The following is a 23,575-nucleotide window of genomic DNA, read 5'->3' as shown; positions in this document are numbered from 1 at the left end:
TGATCTTCTTATTTAGTATTTTTATTTCTTGGGTGTTTTTGTTCCAGCTTACGTTATTTTTTGTATTACATTGTTATTGATTACTGCACTGTTGTGTTTAGAGCTTGCAAGAAAGGCATTTCACTTTACTTGTGACGCAAAATAAAAACTGAACTTGAAACCTGGCGTTAGGGCTGGAAAATGCCAACGTGCCAGTTTTAACATGACAAAATTGCAAACTAATATGCGTTTGACACTTGCGCCTCCATAGCGCCAGCTGAAAATAGAGCCCTATGTAAGGTGGCATCCGAAGACTGTGTTCCCAAAGGCTACTTTGATATTGGAGCAAAACTCACAATCTCTTTACTCAACATTATTCAAATCAATATCCATATCTGTCTATGGCTGTGTCCGAAATCTGTTTTGCATACTTACTAAAACTACATGCTGTGTACTTATCAAACGTCCTACTATTTAGAATTCACTGTTTGGTAAAAATGTATGCAGTAAGAAACAAATATCAACATACTACTCATTCATACTGAGAAAGCGTCATCTAATGTGCAATGGTGATTTGTTCATTTTTGTACAGGACATCACCTATTCTGATTATTAGCTGTTGTCAAATACACGTGGGTGTGAAAAGATGATTCTCTTCCTCAATAGCAGTGGTGTAGTGGAGGGTATATGCAGGTAAATGCCGTATACCCACTTTTTTTCTGTGGGCATTGCGTATACTCACTTCTTAATCCCCACTGATACGTATCAAAGTAGTGTAGTGGAGGTGTATGCCTATCATTTAATAGGGCTGATGGAACAGATCAGAATGTTTAGCTTAAATGTCACGCCTTGACCTTGGAGAGCCGTTTTATTTATCTATTTGGTTAGGTCAGGGTGTGATTTGGGTGTGCATTCTATGTTTTCTAATTCTTTGTTTTTGGCCGAGTGTGGTTCCCAATCAGAGGCAGCTGTCTATCGTTGTCTCTGATTGGGAATCATACTTAGGCAGTTCTTTTCCCACCTAATGTTTTGGGTAATTATAAATTTTTTCGTGTGTGTTTGTGTGCGCCACGGTTGCGTAACGTTTGTTTCTGTTTATCTGTTCTTTTTGTGAAGGTTTCACTACGATTAAAAGAGATGTGGAATTACATGCACGCTGCGCCTTGGCTCATCTATGACAGGGAGTTAACTTCTTATGGCTGCAGCCCGACGTCGGTACACTTATGACAACAGCCAGCTCAAGTGGAGGGCGCGAAATTCAAAATATATATTTTTTAAATATTTAACTTTCACACATTAACAAGTCCAATACAGCATATGAAAGGTACACATCTTGTGAATCCAGCCAACATGTCCGATTTTTAAAATGTTTTACAGCAAAAACACCACGTATATTTATGTTAGCTCACCACCAAATACAAAGAAGGACAGACATTTTTCACAGCACAGGTAGCATGCACAAAGCCAATCTAACTAACCAAGAACCAACCAAACTAACCAAGAAACAACTTCATCAGATGACAGTCTTATAACATGTTATTCAATAAATCTATGTTTTGTTCGAAAAATGTGCATATTTCAGGTATAAATCATAGTTTACATTGCAGCTACAATCAGAAGTTGCACCGAAAGCAGACAGAATAATTACAGACACCAACGTCAAATACCTAATTACTCATCATAAAACATTTCTGAAAAATACATAGTGTACACAAAGACAGGCATCTTGTGTTTCCAGACAATATTTCCGATTTATCAAGTGTTTTACAGCGAAAACACAATATAGCGTTATATTAGCTTAGCACAATAGCCAGAAAGACAAGCCATTTCCCAGTAGCAAAAGTAAGCGATCGTAACAAACAAGCAAAATATATATAATTTTTGACTAACCTTGATTTTCTTCCTCAGATGACAGTCCTATAACATCAGGTTATACATACACTTATGTTTTGTTCGAAAATGTGCATATTTAGAGCTGAAATCAATGGTTACACCGTGTGCTAACTTAGCTACTTTTCCCCACTACGTCCGGATTTTTCCTGACACTTTTTCTGACACACATATTCTGACCAAATAGCTATTCATAAACATAACTAAAAAATACATGTTGTATAGGAAATGATAGATCCATTAGTTCTTAATGAAATCGCAGTGTTAGAATTCTAAAAAATAACTTCATTATGATATGCAGCTTCGGTATAGCTAGAGTACCCAAACGTTGGCCGCCCACGACTAGTTCACATGCACGACAGATATATGAAATAGCATCATAAAATGTTTCTTACTTTTGCTGATCTTTCATCAGAATGTTGGACAAGGTGTCCTTTGTCCAGAACAGTCGTTGTTTGGAATTAGAACGTTCATTTTCCCTCTTCATTTAGCACGCGCGCTAGCCGGGTGGCACGAATCGCTCCATCGTCAACAAAGTCAGAGAACGGAACACGGCAAAACTCCCGAAAAATTTTCAATAATTTGATTAAACTATATTGAAAAAACATACTTTACGATGATATGGTCACATGTATCAAATAAAATCAAAGCCGGAGATATTGGTCGTCCATAACGGCAGCTAAACAGAAGGCAATCCCACTGTCCAGCGCGCGCTCCTCAGAGTACCGGAAATGAGGGACACGTCATACAAAGAGCCTGTATTCAACGTCAGACCAAGATAAACACGACATTTCTTCTCTCACCACCTCTTGACACCCAGGGGAAGGTGTATGAAGTGCACGTAGACTCTTACGTATCATGCCCATGTATAGGCAGAGAGTAGAAGAGAGCCTCGGTTTCAGACATTCCACTTCCTGGTCAGGAAGTGTGCTGCAGAATGACTTCTGTTTCACTCAGAGAAATAATTCAAACGGTTTTAGAAACTAGAGAGTGTTTTCTATCCAATAGTAATAATAATATGCATATTGTACGAGCAAGAATTGAGTACGAGGCCGTTTGAAATGGGCACATTTTATCTGGCTACTCAATACGCCCCCTGCAGCCCAAACAGGTTAATAATAATAATTACCCACAAACACATGTGGGAAAAAGGCTGCCTAAGTATGATTCCCAATCATAGACAACGATAAACAGCTGCCTCTGATTGGGAACCATACCCGGCAAACAAAGAAACAGACAAACTAGAATGCCCACCCAAATCACACCCTGACCTAACTACATTGAGAAATAAAAAGGCTCTCTAAGGTCAGGGCGTGACAATTAGAAAGCAGAGGGATTTAAAGATGCAACAACTTTCAAGGGTCACAAATATGATTAGGATAATGCCTTTGGCCTCTAGACAATGAAACAATAGAACAGGAGAATGCATATGAGTTAGTCTTTATAAAAATAATTGCCTCCACATTTCAAAATTGTAGACCTCCACAAGTCTGGTTCATCCTTGGGATCAATTTCCAAACGCCTGAAGGTACCACGTTCATCTGTACAAACAATAGTGTGCAAGTATAAACACCATGGGACCACTCAGCCGTCATACCGCTCAGGAAGGAGACGCATTCTGTCTCCTAGAGATGAACGTACTTTGGTGTGAAAAGTGCAAATCAATCCCAGAACAACAGCAAAGGACCTTGTGAAGATGCTGGAGGAAAAAGGTACAAAAGTATCTATATCCACAGTAAAATGAGTCCTATATCGACATAACCTGAAAGGCTGCTCAGCAAGGAAGAAGCCACTGCTCCAAAACCGCCATAAAAAAGCCAGACTACTGTTTGCAACTGCACATGGAGACAAAGTTTGTCCTTTTTGGAGAAATGTCCTCTGGTCTGATGAAACAAAAATAGAACTGTTTGGCCATAATGACCATCGTTATGTTTGGAGGAAAAAGGGGGAGGCTTGCAAGCCAAAGAACACCATCGCAACCTTGAAGAACGGGGGTGGCAGCATCATGTTGTGGGGGTGCTTTGCTGCAGGAGGGACTGGTGCACTTGACAAAATTGATGGCTTCATGAGGAGGAAAATTATGTGGATATATTGAAGCAACATCTCAAGACATCAGTCAGGAAGTTAAAGCTTGGTCGCAAATGGGTCTTCCAAATGGACAATGACCCCAAGCATACTTCCAAAGTTTTGGCAAAATGGCTTAATGACAACAAAGTCAAGGTATTGGAGTGGCCATCACAAAGCCCTGACCTCCATCCCATAGAAAATTTGTGGGCAGAACTGAAAAAGCGAGTGCGAGCAAGGAGAACTACAAACCTGACTCAGTTACACCAGCTCTGTCAGGAGGAATGGGCCAAAATTCACCCAAATTATTGTGGGAAGCTTGTGGAAGGCTACCCAAAACATTTGACCCAAGTCAAACAATTTAAAGGTAATGCTACCAAATACTAATTTAGTGTATGTATACTTCTGACCCACTGGGAATGTGATGAAAGAAATACATTCTGACATTAAACATTCTTAAAATAAAGTGGTGATCCTAACTGACCTAAGACAGGGAATTTTTACTAGGATTAAATGTCAGGAATTGTGAAAAACGGAGTCTAAATGTATTTGGCTAAGGTGTATGTAAACTTCCGACATCAACTGTATATCTCACTGGTCAACCCAAAGCCACCACCTCCTTTGGCCGCCTGTCCTTCCAGCTCTCTGCTGCCAATGACTGGAACGAGTTGCAAAAATCGCTGAAGTTGGAGACTTATATCTCCCTCATTAACTTTAAGCATCACCTATCTGAGCAGCTTACCGATCGCTGCAGCTGTACACAGCCCATCTGTAAATAGCCCATCCAATCTACCTACCTCATCCCCATATTGTTTTTATTAACTTTTTTGCTCTTTTGCGCACCAGTTTTTCTACTTGCACATTATCATCTGCACATCTATCACTCCAGTGTTCATTTTCTAAATTGTAATTACTTCACTACGCCTATTTATTGCCTTACCTCCTTGCTCCATTTGCATACACTGTTTATAGACTTTTTCTATTGTGTTATTGACTGTAAGTTTGTTCCATGTGTAAAACTGTGTTGTTGTTTGTGTTGCACTGCTTTGCTTTATCTTGGCCAGATCGCAGTTGTAAATGAGAACTTTTTCTCAACTGGCCTACCTGGTTAAATAAAGGTGAAATAAAAATAATAAAAAATTCATATACTGTCCCTGCAAAAATGCACGTTATATCTACTTTGATTTGAGTTTTATTCAATATTTACTCATTGTCTAATTAATCGCACTGCTTAAAATGTTTTGAAAGTCAAATGAAATTGACTGAGGAGTGGTTATAGTAGTACTCTATTCTAATAAAATATGTTAAAATTTAAATTAAATTTACAAGGAGGGACGTTAGAGTACCCTACTCAACTCTACTGATATGTTGAAAGTGAAATGTCATTGACTAAGGAGCAATGTTAGAGTAGAAAGTACTGTACACTCGTAGAAAAAAAGGTTCCAAAGGGGTTCTTCAGCTGTCCCCATAGGAGAACCCTTTTTAAAAGGGTTCTACCTGGAACCAAAATGGGTTCTGCTATGGGTATAGCCGAATAACCCTTTTAGGTTCTAGATAGCACCTTTTTTTCTAACTAGTCAGTTGTACAACTGAATAAATTCAACTGAAATGTGTCTTCCGCATTTAACCCAACCCCTCTGAATCAGAGAGGTGCTGGGGGCTGCCTTAATCGACATCCACGTCTTCGACGCCTGGGGAACAGTGGGATAACTACTCAGGGGCAGAAATACATATTTTTACTTTGTCAGCTCGGGGATTCGTTATGTTAGAGTAGTTAGAAATCTACTTAAGTATGTTGAAAGTAAAATGATTAAGGAGCAATGTTACACTCCTCCAGCCCCAATGGGGGTTTGCCACGGTGCAAGTTTGATTGAACTCCAGCCTCAGTAGTACTGAGTCAGATGGAACGATTGGGGAACAGGTGCATTTCTTTTGGTGAAGGTCACAGACAAAGTCTGCAGCGGGAGAGCCCGGGCGTTAGGAGGAAAGTGTGTGTGTGTGTGTGTGGATCAGCTTCGGCCATCGTTTGGAATCAAGGTGAGGCTCGATCAAAAACCACAAGTTCTAGAGCCAGCCATCAACTGCAGTCGACCTCTGTAGCAGCAGAGCATCTGCTCAAACTCTCCTTTACGAGTCAAGGAGATGAAGGGTCTGTGCACGTTCTCCCTACTGATTTTCAGACTTCCGGGAGAATTTGGCAACATCTCAGTGAGCCTTCTACTAATGATATTCATTGGGAAATAGTACAGGAAGCTTAAGTCTATCTTTTATGATACAGGATTTACTTCATTTTAAAGAGAATTTGGGATTTGTCAGTGTGAAATAGTCTTAAATCGTATGTGATGTCACTGTTGAAGAGGCACTACATAACATTTGCCTCTGGGGGTGCTCTTTAGGGGTCCCTTAAATAGACATATTGTCCAGAAATCGTCTCATTGTACAGAAAGCCAACATTTGATGTACACAATTAGCAACTCCATTGTGTATCTTTAAGTTGTAACAGTGATTGACAAGAACCCGGATGTAATGTAGCAACTGTGCAGACAGAGCAGAGTAAGGACACTTACAGCTCTCCATGGCGAAGATGGTGATGTTATGTATGGCGTTGACTTCTCTGTCCAGCGGCTTGGCAGTGCTGATGACACCAGTGGTGGCGTCTATGTTGAAAAAGCGCTCCAAGTCGGTGTTGCGGTCTATTGAGTACCTGGAGTTAGGTAGACAGGAGAGAGAGCCTGTTGAAGAGGCTTCCTATCAAGGGCCAGATTCAACAGCACCCGCCATATAAACGCATTCTATGGACCATCTGTGGGTAATGCATTAAGAATGCATTAATCAGGGATGCATACTGTACATTTATGCAGGCTGTTATAATAAGGAGCAATCATATGTCGAATGAGGAAGGCTACAACTGATGCATACCAAATACATAACAAGCAGTTAAACAACCAGCACATGTATTTGTCGTAGAAACACAAAATAGAACTGATCAAAAACGTTCAAACAGTAACAGAGCATTACGATTTAGAACTTGCTATGATGAATCTGTCATGACGTTGGCCTGGGGGTAGGTTTATGACAGTCATAAATACCTCTTCCCCCCTTTTTCCTCTCTCTACCCTACTGATGTGACATTTGAAAATCCCTTGGTTAACATAGAGATTCTGGGAACATCAGAAGGTGGGGGGAAATGAACCATATTTTGGTAATCCGACCAGTTGAACATATGAGTTGGTACTTAATGAATATGATGTCAGTTCGGTTGTCATCTGAGACATTCTCATCAATGATAGGATGACATAAACTCTACAGTGGAAAGTCTACACATTAGAGTTATCAGATTCACATGGAATTGTTGGGCAATTTAAATGTTTGAATATAACATTGGTGAAAAGATTAAATGTAATTTTAGCTTCCAAATGAGAGATTTGGGTTTTCATAAGGTTAGGGCTGTGCTCAATCAGTGGCCTGCCCCTGTGAAGAGACAGGGGTTATAAAACTATGAAAACACACCCTTCTCCCTCCACTATATAAAGCCTTGAGGAAAATGTAACCTTCTGTTTCGGGTACATTAGGATGACGATCCGATGTCAGAATGGTTCAGATAATAACTACAGAACGAAGCCAACCTCAGCGTGGTTGCGAATGGTATGAACTTTGAACTCTTATTCACTACAGAAGTGATACCTCCTAGCCGTTGAGTTAGCAACAGCAGCTAAAAACGTGGGCTAGGAAAGGACAGACAGAGTATCCCATTTACCACCCAACGAAAACACTACAACATAGCCAATTTACCACCAGAGACATTCTTCAAAGGACAAAGGACTCTGTTGGGCAACACGGCCTTCCATCTACCACCAACCTACCGAAGCGCAGCTCAGAGTAAATATTTATTGCATTTTCCTTTTCCAAATGGGCGGTAATTTAGAATGCATAAGATACTGTATTTACGATAGCATGGCTTCTCCCTTTGTTCCTCAAGTCTTCCCGCTCTTTCACTCAAACCCAGCCCCCTTTTCTTTTGTGTCACCAGCTGTCATATCTGTTCCGTCCGCTAGGGACATTTTCCTTTATGACGTAATTTGTAATCAAGGTATGATTCATTCTGTGTATATGTAAATATGTGTGATTAGTTAGGTATTTAGTAAATAAATAATTAAACCCAATTTTGTATTGCTGATTCAACTTGTTAGCCAGGGTTCGTGAAGATAACCAAGAATTTACAACTTTCAGATGAGACTGAAATAAGGTGACGATTAATATTGACTGCTATTGATCTAAATATTACTAGGTCTTTAAGAGTTTATTCGGAAGATAACAGCTCTATAAATATTATTTTGTGGTGCCCCGACTTTCTAGTTAATTACATTTACATGATTAGCTCAATCAGATAATATTAATTACGGAGAAAGGATTTTATAGAATAGCATGTCATATCACTTAATCCGGCATAGCCAAAGACAAGACAAATCCTTGCCACACCCCTACCTGATGGGACTGTTGGTGGAGTCGGGGTCATGTGCGGAGACCGTCCCGATGGTGGTGCCAACCTTTGCTGCCTCCGATATTAACATCTTGCTGAGCGGCAAGGAGAAGACAGGCGGCTCGTCCACGTTCTCCACGGTGAGGCGCACTGTAGCTGTGTCGCTAAATGGGCCAAGGGAGAGGAATCGCAGGTCGATGTTTCTATTGGACACCTCGACACGCAGGGTGTAGCTCGACTTGGTCTCAAAGTCCAGGCCCTACCGATTTGAAAGGGAGAGAGAGGTATTTATTGAAGGAAGTAGGGAAAGAAGGAGGGAGGGTCAGACTTTGGGCATGACTGAATACCAGTACTTGAGTTCGAAATAGTAGGCTAGTTGGGAATGTGAAAATATAGTTAGTCAAATATTGTAAGTAAAATTTTGACAATTTCGACAATTCTTTTGGCTTTTCATCTAGTACGAATTCGCTGCATGCTATTGAGGAAGAGAATCATCTTTTGGGACGTAATGTCTTTGACAACAGCTGATAATGACATAAGGGGATGTGCTGTACCAAAATGAAAAAAATGGCTGGAAAAAACGCAATTGCGCATTAGATGAAATAATATTTGTATGGAAGGAACACAGTGCCTTGAAAAAGTATTCATCCCCATTGGCATTTTTCCTATTTTGCTGCATTACAACCTGTAATTTAAATGGATTTTTATTTGGATTTCATATAATGGACATACACAAAATAGTCCAAAATGGTGAAGTGAAATCAAAAAATAACTTTAAAAAAAATAATAATAATAATTTTAACTGAAAAGTGGTGTGTGCATATGGATTCACCCCTTTGCTGTGAAGCCCCTAAATAAGATCTGGTGCAACCAATTACCTTCAGAAGTCACATAATTAGTTAAATAAAGTCCACCTGTGTGCAATCTAAGTGTCATGTGATCTGTCACATGATCTCAGTATATATACACCTGTTCTGAAAGGCCCCAGATTCTACAACACCACTAAGCAAGGGGCACCATGAAGACCAAGGACCTCTCCAAACAGGTCAGGGACAAAGTTGTGAAGTACAGATCAGGGTTGGGTTATAAACAAATATCCAAAACTTTGAACATCCAACAGAGCACCATTAAATCCATTATTAAAAAATGGAAAGAACATGGCACCACAAAAAACCTGCCAAGAGAGGGCCGCCCACCAAAACTCATGGACCAGGCAAGGAGGTCATTAATCAGAGAGGCAACAAAGACACCAAAGATAACCCTGAAGGAGCTGCAAAGCTTCACAGCAGAGATTGGAGTATCTGTCAATAGGACCACTTTAAGCCGTACACTCCATAGAGTTGAGCTTTACGGAAGAGTGGCCATAAAAAAGCCATTGCTTAAAAAGAAAAATAAGCAAACACATTTTGTGTTCGCCAAAAGGCATGCGGGAGACTCCCCAAACATATGGAAGAAGGTTTTTCATCGGCAGGGACTGGGAAACTGGTCAGAATTGAAGGAATTATGGATGGCGCTAAATACAGGGAAATTATTGAGGGAAACCTGTTTCAGTCCTCCAGAGATTTGAGACTGGGACGGAGGTTCACCTTCCAGCAGGACAATGACCCTAAGCATACTGCTAAAGCAACACTCGAGTGGTTTAAGGGGAAACATTTAAATGTCTTGGAATGGCTAGGTCAAAGCCCAGACCTCAATCCAATTGAGAATCTGTGGTATGACTTAAAGATTGCTGTAAACCAGCGGAACCCATCCTACTTGAAGGAGCTGGAGCAGTTTTGCCTTGAAGAATGGGCAAAAATCCCAGTGGCTAGATGTACCAAGCTTTTAGAGACATACCCCAAGAGACTTGCAGCTATAAGTGCTGCAAAAGGTGGCTCTACAAAGTATTGACTTTGGGGGGGTGAATAGTTATGCACGCTCAAGTTTCCTGTTTTTTGTCTTATTTCTCGTCTGTGTCACAATAAACAATATTTTGCGTCTTCGAAGTGATAGGCATGTTGTGTTAGTGAAATTATACAAACCCCCCCCAAAAACATTTTCATTCCAGGTTATAAGGCAACAAAATAGGAAAAATTCCAAGGGGGGGTGAATACTTTCGCAAGCCACTGAGGATGGAGGAAAGAGACAAATGTTTTTTTAAATATGGAAGGGAGTAAATAAAAAAATAAGGAAGAGAGGGAGGGGGGAGAGAGAGACAACGAGAGGGAAGGAAGGAAGTGAGGAACAAGAAAAAATAAATAAATACAAAATAAGTCAGCAAAATCACTTCACAATAGATAAAGGCCCAGGGTTAATCTCATACCCTTTACTATTCTGATCTCATTTTGTCCACACATATACAATTGTTTTCTGAATCTCCTCAATCTCTGAACATTGCTGTCATATTGACTTACAGTACATACCTGTGCCAAGGCAAAATATTGATCTTAAGACAAAGATACAAGACCCTGAAAATGTCCTCTGAAGCACTCTCGCAGCTCCTCATTTATTCATCCTGTCAGAGTTATGAAATTATTGCTTTTTAAGATATCAAATGCAAAGTATTGAGCATACACTCGTTGTCTGTAAATAATTCAAATTGTAGAGAAAAGCTAAAGAGATATTTTTATCTCCATTTGAAACAGATATTTTGTCAAGAGTCAAAAGCTTTATGATTAAGTTCAGAGAAACTTAAGAATCATTTAGAAGTCAAGTTCTTCAAATTCCAGGGGACGTCTTACAGACTTTAGCCATGTGTTTGAATACCCATACTTGTGTTCTAAATAGTAGACTGATTGGATTTGCGAAAATATAAAGTTTTATAGTATGTCAAATTTCTTAAATGTCGTGTGCTTTAAATGCTAGGATGTCATACTCATTTTGCCTTTTCATCTCGTAGAATTTGCTGCAGGCTTTTGAGCAAGAGAATCATCTTTTCAGACCCACACGTGTTTTACAACAGCTGATAATCAGATAAGAGGAGGTCTGTATCAACATGAACGAATGGCGGGAAACAACAGAATTGCGCATTTTGAACGCATTCTCCATATGGGTGAGCTTAGTATGTTGATATTTGTTGCTTACTGCATACATTTATACTAAACAGTACATTCTAAATGGTATGTAATATAATTAGTACACAGTATGTCGTTTTAGTAAATAGTAGGGGGCAGCAGGTAGCCTAGTGGTTAGAGTGATCGGCCAGTAACCAAAAGGTTGCTGAATCGAGTCCCTGAGCTGACAAGGTAAAAATCTGTCATTCTGCCCCTGAACAAGGCAGTTACCCTTAACCCACTGTTACCCGCTAGGCCGTCATTGTAAATAATAATTTTTTCTTAACTGACTTGTCTAGTTAATTAAAGGTTAATAATAAAGTAGGCAAGACAGAGCCTGAGGAGCTATGGTGTGTACCAGCTTTAGTTCCAGCCTAGTACTAATACACCTGTTTCACATAAGCCTGTGTCTCAATGGGATTTTCCTGGTTAAATTAAAAATGTAAAATGATTAGCAGTATCAGGTGTGTTATTGCCAGAGTGGAGCAAAAGCATGCACACAAAGTAGCTATCTGGGACCAGATTTGGAAAAGCATTAGATTAAGGATCTGCATCTATAGAGTGTCCATGGACAAGAGTTACACGTCCATGGAATTTGTGTCAAACTCACTTGGAGATTTGAGTTGGTGTTGTCGTTTTGACACCAACTTCAAACTCTGACACAACTTCCTGTGTCCTAATACGGACCTTATCTATTGGTCTTATAGGGTGTCCATGAGGACAGTGCAATACTATAGCAGACCTCTAGCGATGGCTTCCTTAAAAGAAAGGTCTGCGTTATACCTTTTGCAGAGTGATGAGGCCTTCCTGTGTGTCTCGGTCGGGGGTGATTCGGAACAACCCGAGGCCGTCCCCATCCACTATCCTGTACTCCATCTCAGCATTGGGCCCCACATCCGAGTCTAGCGTCTTTATCTTGGCTACCACTGAGGCCACTGGCAGGGACTCAGACATGCTGAATTGATAACTTTCTACAGGCGAGAGAGAGAGAGACAGAGAGAGACAGAGAGAAAAGGAAAATTATATAAACAGTCCACACATACAAGTTATTGATGAGACCATTTTCCACCTTCGCTCTGTGTCCACGCTCATCGCCCTGTTGCTAAATGTATGCTACCTGTTTTTGTTGTCATTTTTCTGTACGGTTCCTCTACCCTGTGCAGATTGAGCTATTTTAACTCTTGTGTGTGTCTGATATGTTTGTGGATAGATTCCCACCACCACTTCCTTCTCAACCAACAACTTTTGGTTAGTGTCCACCCTGAGATTGGAAGGTTGGGAGCTCCATCCCTGGCTGAGTCATTAAAAAAATATATACACTGCTCAAAAAAATAAAGGGAACACTAAAATAACACATCCTAGATCTGAATGAATGAAATATTCTTATTAAATACTTTTTTCTTTACATAGTTGAATGTGCTGACAACAAAATCACACAAAAATGATCAATGTAAATCAAATTTATCAACCCATGGAGGTCTGGATTTGGAGTCACACTCAAAATTAAAGTGGAAAACCACACTACAGGCTGATCCAACTTTGATGTAATGTCCTTAAAACAAGTCAAAATGAGGCTCAGTAGTGTGTGTGGACTCCACGTGCCTGTATGACCTCCCTACAACGCCTGGGCTGTAAAGCACAACCCCCACCTGTGGACGTCGGGCCCTCATATCACCCTCATGGAGTCTGTTTCTGACCGTTTGAGCAGACACATGCATATTTGTGGCCTGCTGGAGGTCATTTTGCAGGGCTCTGGCAGTGCTCCACCTGCTCCTCCTTGCACAAAGGCGGAGGTAGCGGTCCTGCTGCTGGGTTGTTGCCCTCCTACGGCCTCCTCCACGTCTCCTGATGTACTGGCCTGTGGGGCGGTGCACAATTGGCCCAGCATCGTCCGGGATTGGCTGGTGTAGGTCGTCATTGTAAATAAGAATTTGTTCTTAACTGACTTGCCTGGTTAAATAAAAAAAATAGTGCAAACTGACTGAAAAGAAGGGCTTACTGCGAGAAAAGTGTGGTGGGTTGTCGTTGACGTCAGTGAGAGTCACCATGACGGAGGTGGTCCCAGAGAGTCCTCCCATCTGGCCCACCATGTCTTTGGCCTGGATGACCAACAGATACTGGTCCCGTGCCTCACGGTCCATATTGGGCAGAGCTGTCTTGACCACGCCTGCAAAAAAAGATTCAGTAACACTTAGGGCCTTCAGTTATAATATAACGTGGTACATCTTGGTATGTTTTATGAATCAACTTATGTTATGTCTTCTACGTGGCAATTTTTCAACCATCTTGAAATGACTGATTCATTTTTTACTCAGATTCATTATAATATTATAGTAACTCAGAAAAAAGAATAGACAAATCCCACTACGACTTGCCCAGCGTGCAAAATTTGTTACATGATGTAATAATTTAGTTTTTTTCTGGTTGTAAACTGGTTTTCTGGTAGAGAAGACATCATGTGATTTACAACCAACTGGTCTTTGTTACACTCCGGAAAATAGAAAAAAAATGATGGCGAGATCAAGGCATCATGGGAAATAAGTCGTATTTTGGTTCTTATGATCTCGTCAGATCATTAGGTTACAACCAGATAAAGATATATTTTTATGGTTGATTAAATGACATTAACAAAACCTCCTTAAACAACCAGTACACAACCTGACCACAACATAAAATACGTCATAACGATGTCATTGCAACCTCTTTTGCTCGCTGGGAAGAGTTTCTCCCTGGTATGACAATGACCATATGGCTGTATTCTAGAATAATCCTTGGCGAATGCGCCATCACCGCTCTGAGCCTTAAACTCATAACTCAGGAATGTTATTACAGTTTGTCCCCGTCGCCCACGGTCAGCACACAGAATGATGAAATAAGAGGCAGCGTGTTAGGTTGTAAATGCTGTCCTTGATGGCAGAGGAGAGGCTTTTAATCTGGGAACAGACTACTGTACATGTGCACCCCCCTTACACTCAGAAACATCAGGAGAACCATCATAAACACAGTTTGAGTTGTATTAAGTGATAACTAGATAATAATTTCCACCTTTGATAAAGTACCAGTCAAAAGTTTGGACACACCTACTCATTCCAAGGTTTTTCTTTATTTTTACTATTTTCTACATTGTAGAATAATAGTGAAGACATCAAAACTATGAAATAACTCATTTGGAATCATGTAGTATCCAAACAAGTGTTAAACAAATCAAAATACATTTTATATTTGAGATTCTTCAAAGTAGCCACCCTTTGCCTTGATGACAGCTTTGCACATTCTTGGCATTCTCTCAACCATACCATAGTTGTTTAGTAAACTGTTTAATGAACTGACACATTAAATTGCTTGACCATGCTGTAGGTCATGTAACTTTTTGTTACATGCATTATTTACTTTACTCATGTGTAGTTGAATTTATTCCACCACAGTGTGACTGTTGGCGGAATTTTGGACATGCTTTACTCATCTCATATGTATATACTGTTTTCTATTTCACTGTATTTTAGTCAATGCCACTCCGACATTGCTCCATCTCATATTTATATATTTCTTAATTCCATTCTTTTTCTTTTAGATTTGTGTGTATTGTTTGATACTACTGCACTGTTGGAGCTAGGAACACAAGCATTTCGCTACACCCGCAATAACATCTGCTAAATATGTGTATGTGACCAATAACATTTGATTTGTTGTAATTTTGTTGTCTCAGCTTTATCGTGTTTTACAGTGGCATATGAACTCATGGGTTATAGAGCAAACATTGCAATTATCACAACATAAGTTGTAACATGGCTTTTATCCTGGCTTGGCTTCCTCAGTGATTTTACCCACGTACAGCTACTGGGCAATTTGAAGAAATATTCAGTAAAGTATTTATCTACAAACTTAAAATGTGCAAAACATAAAACACTCTCAAATAAGCTTTCAATCTAATTGCCCTTTGTAAGTTTGAGGAAACTTGACTTTGCTGTGTAACATAATGTCAGAATTCTCCAATATATCTCATATTTTAATTATGCAATCTAACAAACTATCCCTGCAGAGGTTTAATAATTTGTATGTAATTATGCACATAAGTGACGGCAGACAGCACAGAATCTGATTTTATTTTTTATTTTATTTTTATTTATTTTATTTAACCTTTATTTAACCAGGTAGGCAAATTGAGAACACGTTCTCATTTACAATTGCGACCTGGCCAAGATAAAGCAAAGCAGTTCGACACATACAACAACACATAGTTACACATGGAGTAAAAAATACTAGGTATCCCTTTTTTGCACCTAACCCCTAAAACTGCTCCAGGGGTGCTTCACTGTGGCTGACCCTGGCTTCCAACACCTTGGGGTGTTTGTTGATCCAAACTTTTAGACAATTTACACCTCTGTGTGATTTGTTTTAATCCTCACCTGTCTTTGGTTCCACAGAGAAGTAGGGCTGGCCCTCGAGGATACTGTAGATCACCCTGGCACTGTTTCCATATGTGGGGTCATCCGCATCTGTTGCCACCACCGTCACCACAGATGTGCCTGTAATGACAAATCATTTGGTCATAAAAACAACTGAAAAGCCTGTTCGCAATTAGATTTTTCTTCAAGTGTCGTAGTTGAACAGACAGGATAATGTAGGTAGACAGAGAAATGCTGATACATTTTTTTGTCGAAGTAGCTGTGGAACCAGGATTTGATCCCATGAGGACTCGGTTGGATAGTGAACGTGGTGGTGGTGTTATCCACTAGATGAAAGGCCTAAAGTAGGGTTGTAGTGATAATGTATTGCATGGTGTAGGCTAGAGTTGGTCTTGCGTTTCAATTCAATGTGTTACATTTTTTTAATTTTACTAGGCAAGTCAGTTAAGAACAAATTCTTATTTTCAATGATGGCCTGCCTTGTTCAGGGGCAGGACGACAGATTTTTACCTTGCCAGCTTTGGGATTCAATCTTGTGACCTTTCAGTTACTAGTCCAATGCTCTAACCACTAGGCTACCTGCCGCCTCATTCTCATGAGCCTGGTTGTGAGGTGTGCTTTGAAAATCAGCCAAAACTTTATTTCAAACTGCTCCAAAACATACCTTCGCTAATATGAAACTTGTGATAAAGCCTGCTTATGTTTAATAAACATTTTGAACATGATCCTAATTAAAACACATGGACGCTAATAATAGTTGTTTTGTGAATTTATCATTTCCGCCATGCCCTGAATCGGGAAGAACAACACGTTTCAAGACAGCCCACACGGAAGCTACCACAGACATACATTTGCGAGTTTTGATTGCATGCATGTGTTTTTTGCTATTTGCATTGGTATACACATACTCACACAGTTCCAAGAAATTATACATTCCCCAACATACAATATCTGCATATAAAATGTCACCCAATCACTACCTTGGTGGTTCAACTGGCCTTCAGTAATTAAACTGCAATTCTTCAGCACAATCGATTCAGTCACAAGGGGACCATTTCAGCCAGCTATAGTGGCTACTCAAATGTATTGGTAGAATCTTGAATCTTGGATTCAGTTAAATAAGTTCCCCCTCTGGTCCCTTTCTCCTCATGATTGAAAAGGCCGCCTCCTTTCCCGGTTGTTTAATGGCTTCACAGCCGGCTTCTCTTTCACTATATCTTGGTCAAGGTACAATTCAATGGTTCTCTATGAAGACAAAAGTCTACTTTTCGACGTTTCTTGTATTTTTTCTGGCACTCTTTTTCTTTTTTATGTGTTTGCCCTTTGCCTGCCAATTGTGGCTTCGGACATATTCCTTTCATAAGGGATACAGAGACGTCACCACTGTGTTACTTTGGTGGCACTTAAAGGGAAAATTGGGGGAACATATTTGACCTTTACGGTCAAATGTAAAAAAACTGACCAAAGTTACCGGAATCTTCAGGAATTTTGGTAATTAACAGAAAATCTTTCAGTGAGTGGAGGAGAGAGAAATGAGAGAGTTATTGAATTGGTGGAGGATGCACGACATTTGCCCTAAGGAGCGTGTTATCGATTTAAAGCCACCTGAGTCAGCTCTCCGTACTCATCCTGAGAAGTGTGTTAAAGTTCCGGTACAAGTGATGCCGGCTATACGCACCAGGTCTCCAGTGCGCCTTCACAGCCCAGTACGTCCTGTGCCAACTCCTCGTACTCACTGTGTGAAGAGTGTCATCGTTCCGGTACAATGTGTGCCGGTTCTACGCACCGTGTCTCCAGTGCGCCTCCACAGCCCGGTACGTCCTGTTCCTGCTCCTCGCACTCGTCCTGAGGTGCGTGTCGCCAGTCCAGTACGTCCTGTACCTGCTCCCCGCACTCCTCCTGAGGTGCGTGTCACCAACCCGGTGCCACCTGTACCGGTCCCACGCATCAGGCCTCCAGTGCGCCTCCACAGTCCAGTACGTCCTGTGCCTCCTCCCTGTACTCGTCCTGAGGTGCGTGTCACCAGCCCGGTGCCACCTGTACCGGTCCCACGCATCAGGCCTCCATTGCGCCTCCACAGTCCGGATCCTCCAATGATGGTCCACAGTCCGGAACCTTCAACGACGGTCCACAGTCCAGAACCTCCAACGACGGTCCACAGTCCGGAACCTCCTGAGACGGTCCACATTCCGGAACCTCCTGAGACGGTCCACAGTCCGGAACCTCCTGAGACGGTCCACAGTCCGGAACCTCCTGAGACGGTCCACAGTCCGGAACCTCCTGAGACGGTCCACAGTCCGGAACCTCCTGAGACGGTCCACAGTCCGGAACCTCCTGAGACGGTCCACAGTCCGGAACCTCCTGAGACGGTCCACAGTCCGGAGCCTCTAGCAACGGTCCGCATTCCAGAGCCTCCGGCGACGGTCCACAGCCCCCGGCGACGATCCACGGTCCGGTTCCTCCGGTGACGATCCACGGTCCGGAGTCCCCGGCGACGATCCACGGTCCGGTTCCTCCGGCGACGATCCACGGTCCGGTTCCTCCGGCGTCGATCCACGGTCCGTTTCCTCCGGCGACGATCCACGGTCCGGAGCATCCGGCGACGATTCACGGTGCGGTTCCTCCGGCGACGATCCACGGTCCGGAGCTTCTGGCGACGATCCCCGCACCAGAGCCGTAATTAAAGATGACGTATCCGTGAGCAGAGTGGGTACTTCGCCCCGCACTGGAGCCGCCGCGACGGTAGATGCCCACCCGGACCCTCCCCTATTGAGTCAGGTTTTTGCGGTCGGAGTCCGCACCTTTTGGGGGGAGGGGGGGTACTGTCACGCCCTGACCATAGAGAGCTTTTTATTCTCTATGTTGGTTAGGTCGGGGTGTGACTAGGGTTGGTCATCTCGGTGATTATATTTCTATGTTGGCCTGGTTTGGTTCCCAATCAGAGGCAGCTGTTTATCGTTGTCTCTGATTGGAGATCATATTTAGGCAGCCATTTCCCCTTTGTGCTTTGTGTGATCTTGTTTTTGTGTAGTGCCTGTGAGTACTCCATTTTTCTTCACGTTTCGTTTGTTTCTTTATTGTTTTCTGGGAGTTTCATTTAAATAAACATGTGGCACTCTACGCACGCTGCGCCTTGGTCCAATCATTATAACGAACGTGACAGATCTTTTACTTCAGCTCATAAAACATGGGACCAACACTTTACATGTTGCGTTCATATTTTTGTCCAGTGTAGTAAGAAAGTTAAACAAAACGTCCTCCATGCTACACAGTGTATGCCTATTGCTTGTCACCCACTATGCATTTTTTGCACCATTCCATAGGACTTCCCAGCAGGAAAAACTGGTTGAAATTAGATGGTTGAAATTAGATCATTCCAACCAAAAACAGTTTTTGCTCAGTTTAGCCCGCTTGGTTGATGTCAGTTAATGTTACTCACCCACTGGGGACATCTCGGGGACCCTGGCTGAGTAGGGCCCATCTAGGAACTTGGGCTCATTGTCATTAATATCCTGGACCTTGATGACAAACTCAGACTCGGGCTCCACGGGCAGGTTGTTTTTGCGATTCCTGGCCTGAGCCCGGAGTGTGTAGTAAGCCTGCTCCTCGCGATCCAGACGCTTGGTGGCATGGATATCACCAGTGTTCTCGTCAATGGTGAAGATGGAGGTAGCTCCCTGACCATTGAGCACGTACTTCACCTGCCCTTCACCCTTGTCCACGTCCGAGTGCAGCTACAGGGGTAGAGAGGAGGTTATATTACAAAATAAAACAGCTTTATTTTCCATTTGTCACAATGGAAAGTGGTCCTCTGCTCTGCTCTCAAACCCCCCCCCCCCCCCCCCCCCCAGACAACTAAACAAACACATTTTGAGGTGTGGGAGTCAGATAGTTATTGAGACAATATCAAAGATGACACTTTACATGTCTTTGTGTTAATAGCACCTCAAAATCGAACCAGTGACAATATTGATTTACTCATATATCAAATGATGAATTCCTGTTTTCCAGTATCTGTTGGAAAGCAGACTGAACCGGGTTTTCCTCTAGGCTTTTGCCTGTGCTTAGCGCTATATCATTTATTTATTAGTGTTTTATTAGTGTTTACCAATGACAAGCACACCAATAACATTATGCAGCCACCACCATTATTGACTCAACAAATTTCAGCTATAATTTTTTATGAATTAGTAAAAAATACTAAAAACATCATTTCACTTTGACATCATGGGGTATTGTGTGTAGGCCAGTGACACAATATCTCAATTTAACTTATTTGAAATTTTGGCGGTAACACAACAAAATATGGAAAAAGTCAAGGGGTGTGTACTTTCTGAAGGCACTGTATATCATTGAACTAATATAGAATAATGATTTGATCTGGTTTAGACATTTTTTAAAAGACAGCTGGGAATTGCGTGTTAAGATTAAGTCAAGTTGTTCTGTTCTTCACACACCTCAGTCTTTGCAGAATCAGCACATTTCTGGAACACATGCTTTACATTTCTCAGGTACCACTCCAGGTGCCCTAGGTTTTGGGGATCTGTTTTCAAGAAAATGTGTTTTTCTGTCATTTCTTACTTATTAGAGGTGGTGTACCAACATGGATTTACGTAGTTTAATAATTTTGCCCCAGTGTACAAACTTCGCTCATTATTACCATGGATTTCATTCAAATACAGACACTGAATCTCAAGTTAAAATGCAAATATTGGCCAACAAGTTATTTCACATCTGACTCCATATGTGAAGAAACACAACGCTCCAGTGTTTTTCGTATCACATTCTGAATTAAGGAGATTTATATTCAATGCTATTAATATAATTGCTCTATGTAAAAACAAAGACATAGGCCATCTTTGGGCTTGTTTTCATTTCTCAATGGAAAATAATTCTAATACAATCCATTCATGACTGTATTATGTGTCTGGCAGTGGAGGCTACTGAGGGGAGGACAGTTCATAATACTGCCAGAATGGAGTAAATGGAATGGTATCAAACACATTTTTTTTTCATGTGTTTGATATAATTCACTCCATTCCAGCCATTATTTTAGAGCCGTCCTCCCCTCAGCAGCCATCACTGGTATCTGGAGATTGAAAAAAAATGCTCTACATCATCTCAAACAGGAAATCTATGTTGCCCTTCTCCCTCTCTACCCATCCACCCCCGCTCTTTCTCTCCCTCTGTTTCAAATAGAGAAACGCTTTATTTAATTTCGGTCTCTTGAGGCACCTGGGTCACAAGCCAGGCCCTTAGCTTTTTCTCCTCTAATATTGAAACCATCATACTTTTCAGGTCAATCTAACCTTCTCCAGACTCAGGAGTATGAAAAGAGAGTTTGTGTGTATGTGTGTGTGTGTTTGGTTTTACTATCCTTGTGGGGAACAGAAGTACTTACAAGGATAGTAAAACAAGGAACATCCAGACAAATGGGGACATTTCGCAGTTCCCCACAAAGAAAAAGGCTATTATTGGCTTAGGGGTTAGGGTTACAATGAAGGTTAGGAGTTAGAGTTAGGGGTTAAGGTTAGGGAAAATAAGATTTTGATAGTTAAACAAGAGTGTGTGTGTGTTTGTGGGGCATGGTTGGGTTTTGTTCTGTGTTCTGCTCAGTCATCTGTGTATTTACAGTAATGAACCAAGGAGAAAAACACAGAAGTATTCCATATCCACCCTCCTCTCTACGGGCAAAGGCACTCGCTATAACAATACGGTCTCCATGGCACAGCTCAATGCTCTTTTCTAAGTGACTGCCCGCAGCTGCTTAAGTTACACTGTTTAGAACCTTTTTCTGCTTTAGTTTCCAGCCATTGTGTTATTTGTTCAAAGTTGCTCAAGGGATGTTAGAGTTGGAATAGGTGAGGACATCAGTTCCGTCAAGGCCAAAATAGCTACAAGCCACTGAGATATGACTGAAAATATGACATGTTTGCAAGGGTTATAGTCGTGTAAACAAAAACAGGGAATGTACATGTGAAATTACTTAACGTGTTTTCAGTACATTTGGAATACAAATAATGTATTTGGGAACTAAAAATGCTCTCCTGACAAGCTTTTTCAGATGTTTGTGAAAGCAAAGACAGGGTAGAATGCATTTTTAACATGTTACAATTCAATTCGTCTTACAATCAAATGTGTAATTGTGCTATTATTGTATTTCCAACACGTTTTTAAACATATACATTTCGGGTAGGGAACATGGCTGTGTGTTGATGTTGTGTAGAACTCCTTTCTTTTTTTCTCCCCCTCAAGACTTGGTCGAGTACAGGTGCACAACTTAGCTTCCCTGTACATTTTCCAATATAAAATATGAATATCACCTGTATTGGCGCAGCGATTAGTCTATAATGTTGCTTGATCGATGGTTAGGCTATTAGCTGGTCAAAATGAGGCTTCATGAAAAGTAGAAAGTTGCCATATGGCCAAAACAATAGTGAAAACATGTTTTATTATAAAATGAAAAACAACAACATGTAATTGGAATAAACAACTGTCTAAACAATACCAAATGTTATTTATGTGGCCAGCTTTTTGGGGGGTGTTTAATGATTCCCAAATACTTCTGTTTTTAAATCAGTAATCATATTCTGTTAAGTCAATTGAAAAACACAACATTTTCTTGTATAATGACGATAACCAAGTGTCTCCCCAATACATTTTTAGTAAGATTTAGTCATTTGACAAAAACCTACAGTACATAAAAAGCAATTAGTTTACTTGTGTATTATGATAATATTACCTGCCTCATGTAAAAAATTTTTTTTTAACATTTTGTTCAAGACAACCCCTTTTTTTCTTGTCATTTATTGGCGCCAACCCATAGGACATTATGTCACACCGATGGAAAATACACAACAGGCAGTAAAATGTTATGGTTAAAACATAAATAATGACACTTTCAGAAGTTTCTGACTGCTCTTCTAAATGCAACTTCTAAACATCAGTCATGGATCCTCATTATTTAAAAGATTTCAAATGTAGTCATTCCAGTTACATAGCCTCGAAAGAGTCCTGTATTGGTCACTAACTCCCCGAGTCGGGAGTGGGTAATTTGCACGCCTGATGCCTTCCTTGGATGTGGTAGCCGTTTCTCAGGCTCCCTCTCCGGAATCTAACCATGATTCCCCTTTGGTCACTATGGATTGAACAGAAAGTACCATTGAAAGTTGATAGGGCAGACTGTCAGCGCCACGAATGGCATGCCAACTGTCGAGGTTATAGGATCACCAAAAGCATCAGAGTAGGCCTACCTCGCATGGGTTTTGGGTCTGAATAAATGCATGCATCCCTGAAGGTCAATACTTGTTGGCATGTATTAGCTCTATCATTGCTGCAGTCATCCAATCCAAGTGACGTTGGAGCAATCAAAGGAACCATAACTAATTTAATGAGTCATTTGCAGTTTCACTGTACCAGCCCTTTGTACTAAGACTTGCATGGCAAGTCTTTGAGACAGGAATATGCTACTGGCAGGATCACTCAGATAGCCCCCAGAACATTGATGTGTACTTGGCAGTGCAGAAAGGCGCAGGGGAAGAGTTCTCCAGTGATGGAGGAGACCTAAGCCTACCCAGTGTAAGGTCCCAACCTACCAACAGTCGAAGCCGTGGGAGCTGAGGCACCACTCGAGGCGTGTTCTTTTGGAGGGTTTTTGGAGTATACCGCAAAATGGAGCCAATGACAGGGTTTGAGAAACATAACGTGTCCCTCCCAGGGATGGA

General features: G+C 41.3%; 1 protein-coding gene across 1 annotated transcript in view; it reads right to left on the bottom strand.

The window, feature by feature from the left end:
* Positions 1 to 23,575, bottom strand: part of cdh7a (cadherin 7a) — a 133,472-nt gene that overhangs the window by 90,878 nt on the left and 19,019 nt on the right. The window contains exons 2-7 of the mRNA XM_039004376.1: positions 19,291 to 19,585; positions 15,852 to 15,971; positions 13,445 to 13,612; positions 12,229 to 12,416; positions 8,419 to 8,672; positions 6,501 to 6,637 (exon numbers count right to left, since the gene is read on the bottom strand). Of these exons, the coding sequence (XP_038860304.1) occupies positions 6,501 to 6,637; positions 8,419 to 8,672; positions 12,229 to 12,416; positions 13,445 to 13,612; positions 15,852 to 15,971; positions 19,291 to 19,585 (1,162 nt within the window). The remainder of the gene's footprint in view (positions 1 to 6,500; positions 6,638 to 8,418; positions 8,673 to 12,228; positions 12,417 to 13,444; positions 13,613 to 15,851; positions 15,972 to 19,290; positions 19,586 to 23,575) is intronic.

This window comes from Salvelinus namaycush, chromosome 11 (assembly GCF_016432855.1).
Source record: "Salvelinus namaycush isolate Seneca chromosome 11, SaNama_1.0, whole genome shotgun sequence".
Lineage (NCBI taxonomy): Eukaryota > Metazoa > Chordata > Actinopteri > Salmoniformes > Salmonidae > Salvelinus > Salvelinus namaycush.
Note: the sequence above shows the minus strand (reverse complement) of the source record. Positions and strands in the feature narration are given on the sequence as shown.